Raw genomic sequence first — 22,351 nt, forward strand, 5'->3', positions numbered from 1 at the left:
ATCTGTAACCAACACTTCCAGAAGTCCATGTATTGCAAAGGATGCATGCAGTATTTCCATAGCGACCCCCCACCATGTTTGACGAATGAACTCTACGCATGTACAAACAGTATGAATGGGCAACTACAATGACTAAGAACATTGAGCCCATGAAAGGACGTGCATAATCAACATGTAACCAAGTCCTGGGCTTACCCAGCCATTCCCACAAATGTGGGGAGCTGGTGGTGTTGGGTTTTGTCCTTGTTGGCACTCTGGGTACTGGCTCACCAATGCAGCTATGTCAGTGTCCAATCCTGGCCACCAACTTCTCACCAACATATGCATTTTGGAAATCCCGGGATGATCCTGATGGAGTTCAGCCAGTATCTGGTTGTGACATTGCTCGGGACAATCACTCTTGCACCGCATAATATCATACAATCCTCAACTCTGATCTGATATCTCCAGGTCCAAAAAGGTTTCAATTCTTATTGTGGTGGTCCTTTAATTTCCTTCATCACCATCAGCTGTGACTGTCCAGATTGGGAGTCTGTCCAGAAGATTTAAAACCATTATGAATTCTTTCATGATGCTGCCAGTAGTCACATGAGGTCACTAAGGGTGCCTGGATCACATTTTCCCTTCTAAGGCATATGCCCGCCTTGGAGAAACATGTAAGGACTATGACCAAGCTCCCCAAGTCCTCAAAATTGATCTCCCCTGTTATGAGCACATCTATAAATGGTGACCTAGGTAGACCTTGTAGGATGTTCTCTGTCACCTGCTAAAAAGTGGTACAGGCTGATGATACCCTAAATGGCAGTTTTGTACATTGGTACAAACCCTGATAGATAGTAGTTTTAGCATACATCTGGGAGAATCCTTATCCAACCGCAATTGCAATTACACATGGCTCATGTCCAGCTTCAAGAAGGACAGCATTCTGCCCTTCTTTTCTTTACCCCCCCCCCCCCCCCCCCCCCCCCCCCCCCACTACTGCCTAACTGCAGCAGTGCTTATTTTTCCTCAGCACCCATATTGTGTGTTTGTAGGTGACAGTCCTGGTTTATCTGTCAGCCAGGGCTCCCTGATAGGACCAGGTGAACAAGCCCAATCAGGGAACTCATTGTATGAGGTCCACTGGCTGACCTCATCATAATCACAACACAGAGAGCTGGCTCTTAGAAGACAATTTTCTGTGCCTCCATTAGGAATTTCTAAGTATTGGGGCCCTCAACCATTTTGAAGACAAATCCTATGTCTCTGTTCTGGTGAGCCATATTGTCATGGCACTCCTTTGCAGCTCTGATTCAATGTAATATCAGATGGTTCAGAGGCTCACCTAGTCTTCAAGCAAGTAGATTTGAGAGGTTGGTAGAGTATTTCATTGAAGATGGCTGACAAATTTTCTTGAGGAGCGCAGGGGATTGATTGTTAGCAACACACAAACTATTTATTGCTTTGGAGCTGCTTGTTCTTAGCTGCTGACTCTTGTAAAGCATCTGTAACTCATGTTACTGCTGTACAAGACCTTGGTGAGTCCACATTTGGAGTACTGCATGTAATTCTGGTCACCTAGCTGTAGGAAGGATATTATTAAACTAGAAAGGGTGCAAAGAAGATTTCTAAGGGTGCTACCAAGACTGGAGGGTTTGAGTTATGAGAAGACACTGGACAGATGGCAGGGGAGGAGCTCTTTTCCTTGGAACGTAACAGGTTGACGGGTGACCTTATAAAGATTGATAAAATCATGAGAGGCATAGATAAGGTCTTTAGCCAAGGTATTTTCCCTAGGGTATGGGAGTCCAAAACTAGAGGGCATTGGTTTATGGTGAGAGGGGAAAGATATAAGAGACCTGAGGGGCAACTTTTTCACACAGAGGGTGGTATGTGTATGGCACGAGCTGCCAAAGGAAGTGATAGATGCGAGTACAATTACAACATTTAAAAGGCATTGGGACAGGTACATGGATAGGAAAGGTTTCGTGCCATATGGGCCCCATACAGGCAAATTAGACTAGTTCAGTTTAGGAACGCTGGTCTGTTTCTGTGCTACATGGACTCTCATTCTGATTCTAAGAGACCTCACAGATCTACTTTAAAAAAAGACTTGAAATACAAGAACTCATAATCCAAATTTTTTTTCCGAAGTAGTAATAAGAAAACATGTGTGGTCCTTGCAAAGGCAGATTTATATTTCTAACTTAAATCAATGCTGAATGGGTTCAATGTAGGCTCATGTCTATGATCATTAATCTCTCAATACTTTCACATTCTGACATCCTATTCTCTTCTCTTTTCCAATTCCTGCACTACAACTCTCAGGTCTTAACTGGAAACATTCCAGTTTGGGATTTCCTGCAGCTGCTTTTTGGTTGACGTGTCAAGAAATTCACTTCAGTTTGAAGGTGACAGCGATCCCCTCATAACCCTTCAAAACATCCCTTGCATTAAAGAGAAAGCAGAGTTAACATTTCATAACAATGAAGGGTCATTGGACCAAAAACATTAATTCTGCTTTCTCTCCACAGATGCTGCCAGACCTGCTGAGTTTTCCAGCAATTTCTGTTTTTTTTCTGATTTCTCAGTATCCACAATTCTTTGTTTTTTATACCCTTTCCTTATACTTTGTTGACAGACAACTCAGCAGACAACAGCAAATCTAGCTCCTGCACAGTTCTTGAGAGCTCACGTACGTCAGTTGAGACTGAGATGTGAACTTCAAGAATCCACACTTTAAAGCTGCAAATAACTGGTTGTCTTTATATTTATCAAACGAACTCTCAATGAACAACCAGCCTGTTGTATGAAGCATTGGGAAGAGAGTGGCTTATTTCTGTACTATTTTGCTATGAGTACCTCCTGCTCTTTAAACCGCCAAAGTCGATAAGGAAAATAGTAAAATATTGGACTTTTAAATAAGTTGCTCAATAGTTTAAATTTCTTTCAATGCAGCACATCATTTACTCATGCTGCAAAATAAACAATGTCAATTTGTTAATCCTGGTGTGTGCTTTGCTGTTTTTTGCAGTCCATTAAGTTACCCAGCATTCAACAGGTATTCTTCTTCTTCATTATCGTCACAAGCATCAGCTGAAGTTAGCAACATCACTGGGCAGTCTGAAAGTTCTGATGAAGTTTTTCAAATGCAGGTATATCACGTCTTCTCCAAATGGAAATCACTATGATAATAAAGGTAAAGTCATCATAGTCCTCCCAGGCCATAGGGCTGCACTCTCATTCAAGAGATGACTAGTGGTAATTGAATCTGAGGGTCACCATACTTCAGGTGAGAGGTGAGATTAAAAGAAAAATGTCCTTCGTGGTCACCCAACTGGAGCAGGAAGTGAACCCAGGCTGTTGGTTCCCTTTTGCGTTGCAAGCCAGCTGTCCGACCAACTGAGCTAACTGACCCCCAGCCCTGACAATACTCTTCTAGTCAGTGTTTCCAGTTTTGTTTCAACATCTCCATATTTGAACTGGCTAAATGTATGTAGCTGTGTTGCGTCCATTGACATAAGTAGTTTTCAGAAATAAGACATTTCTGTACAATAGATATTGCTGATGCAAGATAGAAAGTGGCTCAAGTGTTAGATTAGATTAGACTTACAGTGTGGAAACAGGCCCTTCGGCCCAACAAGTCCACACCGAGCCGCCGAAGCGCAACCCACCCATACCCCTACATTTACCCCTTACCTAACACTATGTTGTTTTATTCACTCATGAGATATGGGTATTGCTGGCTGGGCTGGGCTGGGCTGGCATTTATTGCCTATCCCTAATTACCTTTGAAAATGTGTTGGTGATCTGCCTTCTTGAACTGCTACAGTCCACAATATTTTACCCTGAAAACACTGTCCATCTGCAAATACCTTTTGCACATAATTTGTGTCATTCCCTGTATCTTTATTTGTTTCAGTTTGGAAAACAAATTGAGATCGGCATAGGGGTTGTCTCCATCAGTGGAAAACTGTGCAGTTGCAGCTTCTTTTCCATTTATGAGACATGTGGGAGGACTCAAAACTGAACTGTTCAGTAAAGTAGCTGTCACTGACCTTGGGGTAACTTTCCTTGGTTGCATGGAAGTACTGCTCTTACACACAAATGAACATTTTTATTTCCTATCATCAAATCACCCATGGTATGTTTTTCACCTGTTTACCACCACCAATAAATCACCTGTATTTTCCAATTGATTAATTTACATTCAAAATCTGTAAAGGGCTGGGAGAGGTTCTTTGCTTTGTTCACTAATAGTTGACATCTGCACCAGTAATTTCAGCAGCATGTAACAATTGACCCTGTAACAATCCAGACTTTATGAATTCCTGCCTGAATTCCTAGCAGGGTTTAGATTACAGTTGTGCTTGTTCCGAGGAGCAAGGAAGTCAGCATTTCAGGCAAAAGCCCTTCGTCAGTAATAAAGGAAAGGACCCTCCGGGGTGGAGAGATCTCTCTACACCGGAGGCTCCCTGCCTTTATTCCTGATGAAGGTCTTTTGCCCTAAACGTTGATTTTCCTGCTCCTCGGATGCTGCCTGACCTGCTGTGCTTTTCCAGCACAACTCTAATCTAGACTCTGATTTCCAGCACCTGCAGTCGTCACTTTTGCCTGTCTGAACTCCTAGCAGGGGCTAAAATGCCAATTTACAGAATGTAGATATATGTGGTCTGTACCTCTGTCAGATTTCACTAGGTGTTGGCAATTCCTAAGTTCTCCCCTCCTTTTACTGAGGGAATTGCAGAGGGTCCGTTCTTACAAAGGCAATTTGGATACTTTGATCAGCACTGGATCTTAGAGTAATTTGAGACCCTTCTAGGACATGTGCCTTCTGATTACTTGATGCTCACGGTTGGAAGGCTGCAGTTCTTTTTAGACCAGTTTGGGCTATGAAAAAGAAATGGTTCAGAAGTGATGTTAAGCTTATAATTTTTTGAAGTGCTAAAAGACATCATGGGTAATGTTACTCAGTGGTGGAGCATAAATACCATACAGAATGATTGGATCAAATGGGGTTTGAGTAGCAGAGGAGCTGTGATATGGATGATGCTGAGCGTAGTTACAGATATGGAAATAAGCGATCTTAGTGGTGGTGCATTGTGTTTTTCGTGGCTAGTTTCTGGGTAAAATGTGACATCAATGTTGCGGATAGTCTGAGTTAGATGATGGCCAGGGGAAAGGAATGTAATTTCCAATTAAAGAAGTAAGTTTTAGATAGGGATTGAAAAACAATATCTTCAATCTTCCCAAGTTTAACTGAAGAGTAATTCTACCCATTCTGTATCGAGTGCTGGATAAGGAATCTGACAAATGGAGGGATTTTTTTTTTAGATTCCTTACCGTGTGGAAAGAGGCCGTTCAGCCCAACCAGTCCACACCGACCCTCCGAAGAGTAACCCACCCAGACCCATTTCCCTCTGACTAATGCACCTAACACTATGGCCAATTCAGCTGACCTGCGCATCTTTGTGACTGTGGGAGGAAACCGGAGCACCCGGAGGAAACCCACGCAGACATGGGGAGAACTTGCAAACTCCACACAGCAGTCCCCAGAGGCTGGAATTGAACCTGGGACCTTAGTGCTGTGAGGCAGCAGTGCTAACCACTGAGCCACCATGCGATGGATGTGCTGGTAATGAGCTAGAATTGAATGTTATCAGTGCATGTGTGAAAACTGATGATCTGATAATGGGATGCTGTCACCAAGGGAGGACAGTAGATGAAAAACAGGAGAGGCTGAAACCTAAATATTTCCAGGTCAAGGCAATGTGACTTGAAGGGGCTGTTGGAGCAAGTTGAATGCTCATTGGTAGAGATGGCAGGTTTGGAAAATGCTGTGAAAGTCCCGTAATGCATTATATTGTGCATAAAGTAGCTGGTATAGGGTGCAGCTACACAGTGTGGATGATGGAGGGAATGTATGTTTTAAGGCAGCAGATAACCAATCAAGCCAGCTATTTCATCTGGATTCTTGACTATTGTTGAGCTTCACTTATTTAGGCAGCTATATCTCTACATTGAAATAACTCTTAGCCCATCACCAATTCACCCTTTATTTACGTGTGTAAATTCCTTGACACTGATCCAACTCCCTCAGAGCCAGTTCTCAGAGTGAACTAGATGTCTGACACTGCTGTTTTTTATCTGTCCTCCCGGGCTCACTAATTGAACCAGGTTAATAGCCCCAATCAGGGAACTCATATTCTGAGGTCCACCTGGTTGACCTTGTTACAATCACTTAACATATGTCTTCACAGGAGACAAATTATTTTAAAATCATAGCTACTGCATTAATTTACACTGACTTTGTTCAAACAGTTCCTGAACTTCTTATTTATCTAGCATTGGCAATGCCAGACTAACTCTGATATCATTCACCAGTGTATTTATATTTTTGTTTAAATTAACATCTTTAGGAGCTAGACTGCAATTATCTACTTTTCTCCTTTTTGCTGATTTGTTGAGACTTGATTGGCTGCTTTACATGATAGAATGTAGTCATTTAGGTTTTATTAAAATAATTACATGCAGCTGTATCAAAAATCCAGTAACTTCACCTACACTAAAATCCTTTTAGCTGACACATAATTGATTTGTTGCTAAGTTAGCTAAACTTCCTTGACCTTGACCAGGTAACTTGCTTTGATTACAGTGAATTACCAATAATTTCAGCAAAGCCATTCACAGTGTTTCTTCACAGTTCGTTGTTTTTGAGAGGAAATGTGAGAAATGCACAACCCAGCTGTTTCTGATTGCTTTTGAAAATCTTCAACATCATGGGTCCAACAATATACTAATAATATTACTTATAATATAAGTATTAAATATATAATATACATTAATGAACTTCACTTGGCACCACTGAACACCTGTTGTGTGTTATTTCTAAGTGTCCAGCAGTAATGATGGAAAATACTAAATCTAATGTAAGCGTTTATTTAGTTAAATACACCTGCCCCTGTACGGCTGGCTATTTTGTTATTCATTCACGGGATGAGGGCATCGCTGGCTAGGCCAGAGCTTATTGCCCATCATTAATTGCCCACAGGACAGTTAAGAGTCAACCACCTTGCAGTGGGTCTGAAGTCACACGTAGGCTAGACCGTGTAAGGATGGCAGTTTCCTTCCCAAAAGACATTAGTGAACCAGCTGGGGTTTTCTGACAATCACTAATGGATTGTTAGGCGTCATTAGACTCTTAATTCCAGATATTTCTTAATTGAATTCAAATTCCATCATCTGCCACGATGGGATTCAAAATCAGTCCCCAGTACATTATCTGAGTCTCAGGATTAAGAACCCAGCAATAATACCATTAGGCCATTGCCTTCCCCCCGAATTCTCTAGGATATGATGCTATAACAAACTTTATAATAAAATTAGGTCAGGATTCGCTTCACAATTTGAATCGTGAAATTGTGGTCTTTAAATTACTGGTCTTTAAAAGTCAAGTTGCTTTGTTAATAATCAAATTGTGTATTATTTGTAGGCAAGTCCATCTACCTCAAGCTTAAGCTCCACTCATTCAGCATCTCCAAATGTTACTAGTTCAGCTCCATCCAGTGCCAGAGGTAAGTCTGTTCAATCCAATTAAAATGGTAACATTTAAACTATTTATTAGAAGATGTAAAATATTTACAGCTCTGAATTATTTCAGGGTTAATAGAATTATTATGGCCAAACAACTTAAAAGAAAGATGATTTGTTTCCTTACTGTATATTTTAGGTTCCCCGCTGCTATCTGATAAACACAAACATTCAAGAGAAAATACATGCTTGTCTCCCAGAGAACGACCTTGTAGTGCCATTTATCCAATATCTATGGAACCTGCACAGGTAAGCATATGATAAAGAAAGCACATAGTGTCATTCTCTCTCTCAAATAAAGATACAAAAAGCCACGTACAAAACTCTAGCTGCCCTGTAATTGTTGTTTTCAGATACTAAATGTGGGCTTTATCAAAGCATTTAAAATAGCATGAACCATTTCTTCTGAGAAAAAGCAGTTTAAGCTTTGTGATTAGCTTGGTGGAAAATAAAAGTTGGATACGTGTCTTATTCAAAACCCAATCAAAGGGAAGTTGGCACATAGATGATTAAATGGTCTTTGGAATCAAAGACCTGTATCTTCTGATGTGGGAATGGAAAATGGCTCCACCTTAAGTTGCTGATATGCCTCTCGACTCTGAGAAAGTTCTGATGTGTGCACATGCACATTACATGTACATAAAGTTTAAACTTCCCATTGCCAGCTTTTCCCTGCTCAGCTTACTGCACAATTGTCTATTGGGATGTGATTGCCAGAACCCATCCAGACTGTCTGCCCTTTACTTTCTCAATTTTGTTCGACAGATTCACTTTGACCTTTTTCTTGCAGCTGCTGATGATTGCAGCTTGAAGTAAATCAGCTGGAGTGTCAAAGCATTCCAGTACAACAGCAACGTTGACACATATCACACCACTACTTCCCCCTCCCACAGCTCAGTGCACTTAGCTTCCACTACAATCACAGCTCAATATAACATCCCCTAATTCTGCTCACAATCCACACATCCCTGACAGTTTACAAGCTGTGTCATTGTGAGTAAGCCCCACACCCCTCTCCTCTAATTGCCCAACTCCCTCCCAAGCATTGCCATCTGCCCTCTTCCTAATTTGTTCTCCCAGCCTCTAAACAGTGTTTAATTGCTGCACTTGATCGGCTCACCATTCCAGAATTCCCTGGCACCTATCCAACTGATGTCAGAAGAGTCAGCTTTATCGAGGCGGTGAGGGGGTGGGGGGAATGGTTTGCCGCATTGTTCAGGAAGGAAAGGATGGGGGTGAGCCAGGAGGCATTGAGCATTGTTTAAAGGAGAGCATTGTTGAGAGACAGTGAGGGAGGAAGAATGCATTTTCAAAGGTGGGTAGATACAGTGAGCATTTTGGGGTGTCTGGGAGGTGTTAGCATTTTTGGAGTGAACGTTGTGGAGGAGGGAAATGAGCAAGTGACTGTGAGGCTTGGCAAGGGGGTCAGGGAGGAGCGACCATTATAAAAGGAGGTTGTGTAATGCTGTCAGTGACAGGGACATTATAAACTGCACAAAAACATGAGTCAGTGTCTTTAGTTACACTGTGTCACTAATCCTCCTGACTCTGCTTGTTGATGGATTCAAACTGGAACCCAGACTGGAAAGATGAAAGGTTCCAGTGCTGCTGACCTTAGGATCTGCTTCAATGACTTCTACACTCTTGACAACATGAAAAGGTGGAATTCAATCAGTTAACTGAAACTATTTTGATGAAGGACTTAACCTGTGCCTTGTACACAGAATAAAAGAATAGAGGCTTACATACAGGATGAAAGTGAAGATTATTATCTGTCAATCCTGAATAGATCAAAATCAACACTAGTTAACAAGATCATCAAATGAAATTAAGAGAAAACTGCTGCTTTAGATTTGTTTTTTTCATTTCCACACACAAGTCACAAGATAATATATAGTGAGGATGGTAATCTGTTTTTCAACTTGATTTTGCATTTTCCTCACTTATTTATAACCATGGGGAGATTAAAATGCTGATTGTGTATTATTTCCCCATATCCTGATGTGAAACAGTGTCCTTTGGTGATGTATGAGGCTACCATTTATGTTTTATAATTGATAATGCCGCACAAAATATGAAATTAAATTGCTTTGTGGAAAGATGTTTAGCAATGATCTTCATTTTGAAAGCTTGTCACTAATGTATATCTTTTACGACAGAGTCTGGATTCATTAAAAAAAATCCCTTGTTGATTATGAACAAAGTTGAATTGTTGCGGTCTTTTATAATGCCATAATTTTACCTGATATTTTATTATAAAAATGTCTTATTTCTGATTGGTGCTTTAGCTAGTGGTTGAGAGGCATTGTACCAATTTATTATATTTTATGAACTGCGCTTCTCATGCATTGTTTCAACCTTCTGTTCATCAGCAGACACTTACCCAGCAGATTGGTGATCCCTGCATGCCCAGAAGTGATCCCAATTTATCTGCACCTGAAAAAGGTGGGCTTATGCTGTAATTTCCTTTCTAAATATACCTTTTTTCAGTAAGTAACATTGTTGTTAATTAGTATTGGACAATAGATATCAGTTGCTCAGCCTAGAAATTGAACACAAGATCAGAATGTACAGATGAGGAGAACCCGCAGACCACCATAATCCTTTCATCCTGAAATACCCCATAGTCTTTCTATTTCAGCATTGAAATGTATCTTAAATGAATCTAGGATTTTTACCTACACTACTCGAGAAAATATTTATTGCATTAATCATCTGTTTTCCAAAGAATAGTTTCCTGATACTGTCTTAAATGTACTTACTTTGTAGCTGTGAATGCTTGCAGTACTCTCTTTGTTCAATTTAAAACAACATTCTGAAGTTACTTCTTTCCACTCTCCTCTGTGTAAGTTTATTTCTCAGGTGTCTCTTGTGGAGATCAAAGTGTTTGAGAGTGATTTGATAGCTTATCTCTGTATTCTCTCCATTGTCTCTCATTTCCCATGATTGGAACTGTTCACAGAACTTGAACTGGTTTGACCAGAACATAGAGTTCTTACAATTTTGATGGATTCAAGTTAAACATTTTTGCTATGTAGTTCAATATTCTGTTACCTTTTAAAATTTTTATTTGCCATGGTTGAACATGTGGAGTGCAATTTTTGAGTATCTCAGCTTCATAATTGACCATTACAGCACCAAGCATAAAGTGCAGATGTTATCCATTTCACCTTCCTTTGTGCAGAATTTTATAAATGTCTGTTAGGTTTCACACATCACTGCTCTGTCCACACACACAGTTTGTTACGACACGGCAGTGAACTGTTAATTAAACCAAATACTCAGAAAAGCTCAGTTCACCTCACTTCATAATGTATTTAAAATATGAGTGACAGAGAACTATCAAATTCCACTATTTAAAGAAAATAATATCAATTTATTCTTTAACTCTAAAAGTGAACATTAAACAACATCTGTTCACAACTCTAAACCCTCTTTCTCTTAACTGTTTATTATCTGCCTCCAACTCTGTGACAATATACTGTTCCAACAAACATTTATTAAAATTACATCAATTTAATTTCAAAACCATACAGTGACTATAGTCATTGCTGTCTTTCTTCCTTCAACTGAAGATCTCCCTGGGTTATCATCTTTCTTTTTACTGAGATGATGTTTCATATGAAAAAGGTACCTTTGATAGAGAGTCTTTCAATCTTTTGGGTCTCTTTATCTCTCTCGATGGCAGTTACTTTGTCTGATTTTCAAACTGCCTTTTTTTTTAATACCCCCAACATTGGAACATGTCATTGGTTTGTTGTTGACAAAAACAATAAATTCTAACTCAATTGGGTTTTAGTATTCTGGGGCATAATTTAAACTGGCTAAATTCAAATTGTTGTCAAAACAGCAACCAACTCAGATATCTATACCACAGCCAAATATGACATCTTTTCAATTTTCCAGTACAATCTGGGACTGCAATCTAGTTAAGCATATGACAGGTGTTTATAAGCTCTTAATGCAAAACGGCATTCACTGTCTCTTTAAGATGCAGTACATGTCTTCAACTTCATAACACAACTAATTAGTGCTGAATTTTAATTTTTGGAATGAGCAATACATGGGTTGAAGGAACTTTTTTTAATGCTTAAATTCCTTCAAGCTTTTCCTTTTGGCTTTTTCCTTTTCTGTTCTTACTACCTCCTTCATTGAGTGATACAGTCAAGTTATAACAATGTCTTCTGTATTTGTGATGGTGTATGGGGAATTTGGACACTCACAGATGTATAATCAGAATAATTCAATAAATATTCTCAATATTTATCTATGTAGCATTAAACTTAAACTTAAAGCCATACTGCACAAGGAAAGCTTTAATTTTCAGATAGATTTGCTTTTGAGGTGGCATAAGATAGGCACTGAAACAGAAAGCCAACCAGCTTTCTTAAACTTAACTAGTGCCATTGCCTGCATTTGGCCTATTTCCCTCTAAACCTTTCCTATTCATATAGCTGTCCAAATATTGTACATTAAAAGCTGTCTTTTAAATATTGTAATCATACCAGCCTCCACCACTTCCTCTGACAGCTTGTTCCATATACGCATCACCCTTTGTGTGAGAAAGTTGCCCCTCAAATCCCTTTTAAAGTTTTCTCCTTTCTCTTTAAATCAATGCCCTTTACTTTTGGACTTACTTATCCTATGAAGGAAAAAAACTTTGGCGAATAATCTTGTCTGTGCTCTCTCATGACTCGTATACTCAATGCTCTGACCAATGAAGCATGGCAAACGCCTTCTTCATCACCCTGTCTATCTGCGATGCCACTTTCAAGAAACTATGTACGTGTATGCCTAGGTGTCTCTGTTCAACAACACTCCCTCGGGCCCTACCATTAACTGTCTTGGTTTTTCTTACCAAACTATAATACCTCACATTTATCTGCATTAAACTCCATCTGTCATTCCCCCAAGATCCACTGTTAGCAGCAAAGATTTCTTTTCAAAATAACTGACCCATTTCTACACATGCAATACCATCACCCTAAACATGCCTGTATTTGGGTGTAATGACTGAATAAGATATATAAGATCACTTCATACCCAGGTCTGCTTATAGCATCAGAGAGTTTATTGTGAGAAGAAAGCTTTGTGCATTTCAGGGACTTGTCCACTTTTAATACTTTTGCTTTTAGCCCACTTTTAGTTGTTACAAACAACTAAATGATTATACATTTATCCAACCAGATGAATCATGTGATTGTGAGATCTGTCCATGATAGCTTTAGGTTGTCCAAGGATGTTTACCAGATTCCCTTGTCCAGGCCTTCCCAACCTGTCTTATCAACAACATTCCAAATGTTAGCTGCTGTGTCAGTTACTCAGCGCTGTCTTGTTAAAATCAACTCCTGCTCCTCGGATGCTGCCTGACCTGCTCTGCTTTTCCTGCACCACTCTAATCTCGACTCCCACTATCTTGTTAAAAGTCTAACTGCCTGAGACTGAATGTCTACAGAAATATAGTTCTTATCCAGCAGGACTCCATTGCATGCATTTCACAAGACCCTCTGTTTTGTTTTAATCTCATTAACTTGGATATACTTTCTTTTGCACAGTCAAAAATCACATGCCACCGGGTTATGGTCCAACAGGTTTATTTGAAATCGCAAGCTTCTAGAGCCACCTCTCCTTCCTCAGGCAGCTAGTGAGAGAGAATAAAAGGACACAGAATTAAATTCTCTCCCACTAGCTGCCTGAGGAAGGAGCGGGAGCTCCGAAAGCTTGCAGTCTCAAATAAACATGTTGAGCTATAACCCAGTGTTGTGTGATTTTTGACTTTGTCCACCCCATTCCAACACTGGCTCCTCCACATCACTTCTTTTACACAAGTGATCATTACTCCAACTTATAGTTTAAGTTCAACCATTAGGCTATGGAAGTCTGCAACTTTAGCTGAAAATCTTCCTCAGCCATTTTATGTCAACTGAGAACCACTTTTGGACATTTTATGTTAACTTTAGCCATAGCCAGTCCTAAAATCTGCAGACTGTTGAGGTCACAACTAATCTGCTTCTAGTCCACATGTACAATGCTGGAAGATTTTAACCAGGCAGTTAAAAGCTTTATTTTCATCATCTCTGATCTCAGTATTGGATTTGAATTGAATAATTGACAGTTTTTGTTACATACTTATTGGCCCTGAGCTTGTGCAGTAGAAAGCTAGAGATTCCATATTAATTTTCAAGGAATTCATCTCATCAACGATTTCAAGTTCATTGGCCCTAATTAGCTGCATATACATTTGTTGACAGTTTAAGGTAGTTTTCTCTCCTTTTTGGACACTGTTCTTTCCAGTGCAGCCTCCATCTTTTCTCCTATCTCTTGCAGTCTCTATTTGCCACTTCATAGCCACCACTTCATCCCCATTGTGGTTTCCTTCTCTCCCCATCCCTGCAACAACCTCTTCCTTTTCTCCCTCTTGCAGTCTACTCTTCCTGCCAGTTGCAATCTCCCTCTCCCTCACTGTTATTACCTTCCTCTTTCAACCTACAGCCTCCCCCTCCTTGCCTTTGCACTGACTTCTCAACCTGCTCCAGCCTTGTAGCCAGCTCCTCCCCTAGGCCCCAGCTGACCTGAAACTGCCTGAACCCCAATAAAAGTCTCAGGCAGCTTTAGACATGGAGAATTGTGCACCACCACCATTTAGCTTCCCTACAGCTCACTGCTTAAGGAATCGGAGACTGTTTCTTTCCTATGCTTGCTAACAATAGTTTATGATCTCATGGTGCTACTGAACAAGTCAGATTTTAGAATGAAATCTGGCTTGTTAGTTTATTATTGTTTAATTGGTTAATGTAAGAGTTAGTCACTGAGGCAATCCCATGAGGCTGCATATTTCCTTTAACAACAGGATGGAAGTGTATTACACAAAAGAAATAAAAACAATGATCCAAATATCACAGGCAGTTAGATTGATCTCAAAACACACAGTAAAACATATTTTCAATCTGTTAACTCTAAGGTTTTATTTAAATAACTAATTCTAGGTTCTTTTCCACTGATTGTGGGCACAGTTAAATGAGTCCTTACCAAATCTGTTGACATGAACTTTTCACAAATCTGAGAGTCTAAGTCTTCTCTTTTCTAATAATCTGCAGATTTCTAACCATTTTTTCCTGTCTGATAAGCTTCACAATCTTAAACCCTTCTGTTGAGATGATTTGTTGCTGACCTGCTGTGAATCCTTTCTCCAGGAGAGAAACTAAACTTGCTTGTAAACTCAAAGCCAGTGTCCTCTGAACTGAGCAAAAATAAAATCCCAAATTCTTCTGAATCGGAAACAAAACCTTGCCGTCTAATTCATTTGCTCTGCCTGTTAGGGGAGGCAATGGTCTAGTGGTATTTTCACCAGACCTTTAATTCAGAAACCCAGGTAATGTTCTGGGCACCTGGGTTTGAACCCCACCAAGGCAGATGGTATAATTTGAACTAAGTAAAATCTGGAAGTAAGAGTCTAATGATGACTGTGACTCCATTGTCAGTTGTTGGAAAAATCCATTTGTTCACTAATGTCCTTTAGGGAAGGAATCTGCCATCATAACCTGATATGGCCTACGTGTGACTCTAGACCCACAGTAATGTGGTTGAATTTTAACTGCCCTCTGGGCAATTAGGGATGGGCAATCAGACACGAATGTAGTATAATTTGTAGTGCATGACAACCTATCAGCTACAGCATTTTGAAATATATGCCTATTTACAGCAATAATTTATTGCCTTTAACCTGGAAAAAAATCCCAAGTCACTTCACAGAGACCTAGTCTGACAAAACTGAACTCTGAGCCAAAGGTCTTTTTTAGCAGGATGGACCAAAAATGTAGCCATAGAGATGGATCTTGGAAGATGTAGAAGCAGAGAAGTAAGATGTTCGAGGTATTGGGACCTATTGTGGTTCTGCTCGCCGAGCTGGAAGTTTTATTGGGACCTGGCGAGCTACAGGGAGGGCCAACAAATTCAAGTGAATGGAATAAAGGATTCTTAACTGGTCAAATTTAGAGAACATGGGCATTGAAGGAGAAATGAAAGTATAAAGAAGCTTACAGGGGTATGGAGCACAAGGTTTAAAGGATTTGAATAGAAGGATGAAAATTTTAAATTAGAGATTTTGTGGAACTTGAAAGCTAATATATGTTAGTGAACACAAGCCAATCCACTGAAAGATATAACCGTAAATATAAAAGAATGGAATAAATTAATTGGGGACTCGTTACAGGACTTTAAACAGTGCATGTATTATTCTTTCACAGTAATGAATCCAACTCCTAGTAGTTGGAGTCTAGACAGTGGTAAGGAAGCTCGAAACTGTGTACCAGACAGTGCAAGGCTGGTGTCACCTCCTGTCCCACCCAGGCCACCACATACAGGTAAAATAATGTAGTCAATCTCCAAATCAGTTAATGGCCAAACCTTGGCATTTTGACAACACCACTTGAAGAAATTGATATGAAGAGTACTGGCACAGCTAATCAGAATGGCCATTATTCTATGATACAAACAGAAAATGCTGGAGAAACCCAGCTGCTCTGCCAACATTTGTGGAGGAAGAATCTGATTTAATGTTTTGAGTCCAATATAACACTATTTCAGAACTGATGAGTGTGGAAAGGTGATTGGTTTTATGGTATCAAAATTAAGGAAGGAGGAGCAAGTGAAACAAATGGTCTGGCACAAAGCAATGGCAACAGATTTGCTAATGACAATAGAGAAGTGATATAGATTGAGAGCAGATGTTAGTGACAGATGTTCATAGCAGAAAATAGGTCAGCCCTGCTGAGAGCAAAACCAGGCAAACAAGGTGCTTTGGCAGATAAAATGGAAGGAAAGTGTTGACCATGTAATCAATATTGAGGAAAGTGTTCACGGTCTAAAATCATCAAGGTTGAGTCCTGAAGGTGGTTAAGTCCCAAGTCAAGAAATGGGCTTCCTGTTCTTCTGATTACAACAAGCTTTGCTCGAACCCTGCAACAGGCCTAGGACTGGCAATCTTTAAATGAAAGTAGAATGGTGAAACAGCAAGAGACCGATGGAATAATTATGGTCATTATGGGAAAGAGGTATTTTGCAAAGTAATCACCCAGAATGCTTTTGGGTCTGGCCAACACATTGTGAGCAGCAAACACAATTGTGGGTTCCTGTGGTGCAGTGGTAGCATCCCTACTTCTGAGCAAGGAAGCTTGAGTTCAGGTTCCACCTGCTCCAAAGGTGTGTAATAACATCTCTGGATAGGTTGATTAGAAAAATATCTAGACTTGGTTGAAAGACATACAGGTAAATTGCTGCTTCATCTGGAAGTGTTTGTAGCCTTGGACAGTTAAGCAGAAAGTACATAAAGGAGCAAGTGTATTGGAAGATCCCATAGTGGAGGTGGGTGGAGGATGGTGATGGTGGTGGTGACAAAGGGGTGTTCAAAGTGAAGAAGGTTTAGACTATGATGTTAAAGAGACTCCCTTAACTTGGCAAGTTTTTCCAGCATTTCTTGTTTGTATTTCACCTGTACTTTTCTTTTAATTTGATTGTTCTTTTAATTAACTTAAAAGCATCTTTTATTCTCATTTGCATTATATTTTATTTATATTTGATGATATTTCAAGACATTTGTCAAGTTTTTTTTGGTGTATTTGTGATGTGCCTTCAAATGACAATGGAGTGGAGAATGGTGAGAGTAATATCATCATGAATATGTAATTAAAGGAATAATTTAAAACCTACCATGTCAGACTTAATTTACATATTTCAAACCAATTTTGCTATTTTATTTAATGAATTAGAGTATTTAAAACTTCACCTTTTATTCAACCCAAAATGCATATCCTCCACCAAAACGCTGCTTGACGTCGTTGAGTCATAGAGATGTACAGCATGGAAATGGGCCCATCGTCCAACTCATCTATGCCGATCAGATATCCTAACCCAATCTAGTTCCATTTGTCAGCACTTGGCCCATATCCTTTTAAACTCTTCCTATTCATATACCCATCCAGATGCCTTTTAAAATTTTATAATTGTAATTGTACCAACCTCCACCACTTCCTCTGGCAGCTCATTCCATACACGCACCACCCTCTGTGTGGAAAAGTTGCCCCATAGGTTTCTTTTATATCTTTCCCTCTCACCCTAAACCTATGCCCTCTAGTTCTGGACTCCCCTACCCCAGGGAAAAGACCTTATCTAATATTCCTATCCATGTTTCCATGATTTTGTAAACCTCTATACGATCACCCCTCAGCTTCTGACGCTCCAGGGAAAACAGCCCCAGCCTATTCAGCCTCTCCCTATATCTCAAACCTTCCAACTCGGGCAACATCCTGGTATATCCTTTCTGAACCCTTCCAAGTTTCACAAGATCCTTCCAATAGGAAGGAGACCAGAATTGCACGCAGTATTCCAAAAGTGGCCTAACCAATGTCCTGTACAAGCGCAACATGACCTGCCAACTCCTATACTCAATGCTCTGACCAATAAAAGAAAGCATACTAAATGCCACCTTCACTATCGTATCTACCTGCGACTCAACTTTCAAGAAACTCTGAACCTGCACTCCAAGGTCTCTCTGTTCAGTAACACTGTCCAGGACTTTACCCATAAGTGTATAAGCCCTGCTTTGATTTGCCTTTTCAAAATGCAACACCTCACAATTATCTGAATTAAACTCCATCTGCCACTCCTCATCCCATTTGCCCATAAGATCAAGATCCCATTGTACTCTGAGGTAACTTTCGATGTCCACTCTACCTCCAATTTTGATGTCATCTGCAAACTTTCTAACTATGCCTCTTATGTTCACTCCAATTCATTTATAAAAATGACAAAAGCAGTCGACCCAGCATCGATGCCTGTGGCACACCAATGGTCACAGGCCTTCTACCTTCATAACTACATTAGTTCATTTGGTACTGACTTGGTCTGCTGTACATTTCCCCGTATTCCAAACTTTTCATGATCAATTTGCCATCTCCAAAAGACAGTTCGGTTGGGTCAAAACTCTGCAATCTATTTTGTTCCTTACACCAATTTCACTTGTATATCATGCCTTCTACTCCTCTCCTCTTCCCCCTCCCTCCCCTTAACTCACAACTCCTCAAATAATTTAGAATTCTTATCCTCATATAAAATCCCTCCATGAGCCAACTCTTAGAAACATTTTATTCCTCTGCGTCTCATGTCTTGTGTAATCCCACCCTTACACCCTCTCACTCCATCATTGATGGGCTTCCATCAGAAATGTTCTATGTAAAATCCCTGTTACCTGTTGTTTCATGAAATCTTTGGTCATCCTGTTAACACCCTCTTTCACTGAGCATCCATTTTTCTCTCATGCCTCTGTGAAGTACTTAGGACTGCTTTGCTATGCTAAAGGCACAACTTAAAAACAAATACAAGTATCTTTGTGGATACTCAGCCTCTCAGAACTCTAGTGGCAACATTATAGCAAGAATAAATTATATCGCATTTGCTATTTTTTCTCAGTGAGATTTTTTGGGGATCCAACTCCTTCCTGAGTGGTATTAAAATGTTTGCCATTCACCCAGCAAATACTACCTTGGTAGTCCATGAAGTCATGCATATATAAGGTGTCAGTGCATTAGTTTGAGATGGGCTTAAAAAATTAACTCACATCAATACCTTTGAGCTTAATATTTGTAATGCCTAAAGTAAAAGTCCAAACTTGCTTTAAGCAACAATTAACATCCTTATTGTGCATTATATTCTGGACAACAGATTGTTTGCATCTTAGTGGTAATGATACTTTGGGCTGGGAAACTTAATTGTTTGGTAGGATTGTTGCAGGAGTGTAGATTAGTGTTGAAAATGTGTTGCTGATTAAAGCACAGCAGGTTAGGCAGCATCCAAGGAACAGGAAATTCGACGTTTCGGGCCAGAGCCCTTCATGTTCCTTGGATGCTGCCTAACCTGCTGTGCTTTAAACAGCAACACATTTTCAGTTCTGATCTCCAGCATCTGCAGACCTCACTTTTTACTTGTAGATTAGTGTTGGTCAGCAGAAATAGCAGACTATTTACAGGTCTGGCAACAGTTATATCAGCTTAGCTCAATGTTCATTTTTAATGGAAAACACCTTTTACCGCAAGTCTGTAAGCAAGGACTAACCATGCTTCTGTAGTTGCCACATATTTTCTGGTTCCCTCTTAATGTGGCATTTGTCAATGTTAATAGGTGAAGTTCTCTAATTCAATTTTCTTACAGTAAGTAGTGATCTACAATAATAATTCACCTCTGTGAACTATCAGCACTTATTATTTTTTTTTAAATTTAATACTACAGGTTCACCTGCAAAGACATACAGGTCCTTTTCTCCACAGGCATTTGAAACACCTCCTGCCCATCCCAGATCTCCTCATAAGGTATGTTTTTTAATCGTAAAGGCAATATGATACAATGCAGCTGTGTTTACATAGTTTAACTTTGAACCTACATGAGTTTGTAACATGAAGTGCTGTTTACATATTTATATTCCCAACAGTTTTTGGACTATCGCAGGACATCGGTAGAAATGGAAGTTATTGTTTCAGTAATAGATTTATTCACCAATAAGGCAATGATACTAAGAACAATCTTTACCCAATTTTCATATTTGGACAAATCAAACAGAATAGGGATTTTTTTTTAACAAACCTATTCAGAAATGTTATGACACACACCAGGAACAGATGGGACTTGAACATAGGACTCTTGGTTTGGGGTAGGGACACTACCACTGTGCCACAACGACCTTCAAACAGGAAAGAACAATAACTAACAAATACTGACATAAATCAAATCTATTTTACCTTGGCATTTTGGGCTGAATTGTCAGGATACAGCAGCTGTATCTGGTCTGTGGAATATTGTTTGGAGATCCTTAAACAAATAGTTGATGTGTAAATTAATGATAAATGATGTTTCAAAATATAAATACATGGATACACAGCATGTCAATATGTTAAGTGTTCAATGCACAGAAGAATTTCTGTTTTAAATCAAGAAAAATATGTCTGCATATGAATATAGATAGGTTATACGTCTGGGTATTCATTTATTAACTATATGTAATTAAAGGTCTGATTCCTTCATATTGCATTGAAGTTTGCAGAACCGAATCAATTTTGTTATCAGTGTAGTTGGAAAATCATATTTACTTAATCCTGCATGTTACTGTAACATTGGAGATAGTTGAACTCCATGCATATGTGCTGTGTTGAATTACAGGCATTTCTCTCTAGATAAATTGTCTCAAATCTGGCAGGCTTCATACAATCTGCTTTGTTTAATGTATAGACTGTGTACTTGACCATTTACAATTGCCTTTCGGTACAAAGTGAGTACCCAGTGCACGTTGAAGTGATTTCAAAGTGTATCATTAAATATTTTACGACAGGCCTGATGAGAATTCGTGGATTTTGTGTGTGTGGTAGTCTGTCACCTAGGAAATGACAGACAATCAAAACCAATATATAAAAACGGAATAGGATGAGAGGAATGATAGTTCAATGAACTCAAATTGTTGTCTAAAACTTCTTTCAGAATCTATCTGTTTCCACTTATATCTCATTAATTTTCTGTCCAAGTTACCATTTGAGTTCATTGGCACTATTATATATGAAATACCTAACAACATACACCTTATCTCATGTCCTTCGGTGTCAGCTTAAGTTTCAAATCATTTTTGAAATATGTAGCTCATTGACATGTAACAGTAAAACAAGGTGATAGAAGGCAAGTGCTACACCATAAACATAGTTGTTCCATTTAAGGCAGCTATTGATTTGTGACTGGTACTTTGTTAATGCATTTTGTAGCATTGAGACATTTCATCTTTCCAGTAGTATTTTAGTTTTCATGTCTGTTAGCTGGTCTTTGCATAATCGATGATGCTCTTCACTTATTTCTGTGAGAGATTATTGCATTCTTTGTGAAAGTATTTTGCACATCAAAAGCAAAAAAAAATTGACATTAGAAATACATTTAAAAAAACAAAAACTCAGGTAAAATCTTTGGAGAGACCAAAAAAATTAAAATTTGGATGCATCCCCTTTGCAGGTTTTGTAATTTTAATAGTTGGGTTGTCCCCAATGTGTCCAGCAATTATGTTTCTGAAATAAAAATGTGAAGAGCTGAAAATACTTACCAGTGCAATTAATATATGGTTAAAAAAACTATTAATAATTTGTTTTCTTCAAGATGGTAAAATAAGGGGACAGAGGACAGAAAGTCAGATTGATACAATGACAGAGTTGGTGCATTTTATACAAGAGGCAAATAAAAATCAGAAAGGAAATTGACAAAGAGGAAATATTAAATAGTAAAACTGATCATCTCAGTTAAATAAAAGAAGCATTAAAATAATGAAGAGACAAGTATGGTGTAAATATCTTCTAAAAAAATCAGTTCATACAATAAAATGGGAGAGATGGAAAACCCGGGGATAAGGTGTGACATAGCAGTCTGAAATGAGAATGTAGCTTAAGGTTAACGTTACACAAATTTGAACCTACATGTTTCCCAAACCTTTTTCTAATTGTATTAATATTATTTTCACTGTGAAGTTGTGAAATTATGACACTGACTTTTTATTCTGCATTGTTGTGTGATGCAGTGCAGTTAATTGTGTGTTATAATGTTCTAATTATTACATCATATAGTCATACTATTTTGGTTTTGGGATGGAAGCTATTAAAATTACAAGCTTAATTAGGTTATGATATTTGGAACTCTACCTGTAATTTAAGGTAAAATGAAAGGGATTAGATTAGGTTAGAATCCCTACAGTGTGGAAACAGGCCCT

At 39.1% G+C, this 22,351-nt stretch overlaps 1 protein-coding gene across 1 annotated transcript in view; it reads left to right on the forward strand.

The window, feature by feature from the left end:
• Positions 1 to 22,351, forward strand: part of dock4 (dedicator of cytokinesis 4) — a 458,861-nt gene that overhangs the window by 431,817 nt on the left and 4,693 nt on the right. Inside the window, exons 46-51 of the mRNA XM_060839361.1 lie at positions 3,014 to 3,134; positions 7,472 to 7,553; positions 7,709 to 7,818; positions 9,942 to 10,014; positions 15,816 to 15,932; positions 19,852 to 19,931. Of these exons, the coding sequence (XP_060695344.1) occupies positions 3,014 to 3,134; positions 7,472 to 7,553; positions 7,709 to 7,818; positions 9,942 to 10,014; positions 15,816 to 15,932; positions 19,852 to 19,931 (583 nt within the window). The remainder of the gene's footprint in view (positions 1 to 3,013; positions 3,135 to 7,471; positions 7,554 to 7,708; positions 7,819 to 9,941; positions 10,015 to 15,815; positions 15,933 to 19,851; positions 19,932 to 22,351) is intronic.

The sequence above is a fragment of the Hemiscyllium ocellatum genome, chromosome 19 (assembly GCF_020745735.1).
Source record: "Hemiscyllium ocellatum isolate sHemOce1 chromosome 19, sHemOce1.pat.X.cur, whole genome shotgun sequence".
NCBI classification, from domain to species: Eukaryota; Metazoa; Chordata; class Chondrichthyes; order Orectolobiformes; family Hemiscylliidae; genus Hemiscyllium; species Hemiscyllium ocellatum.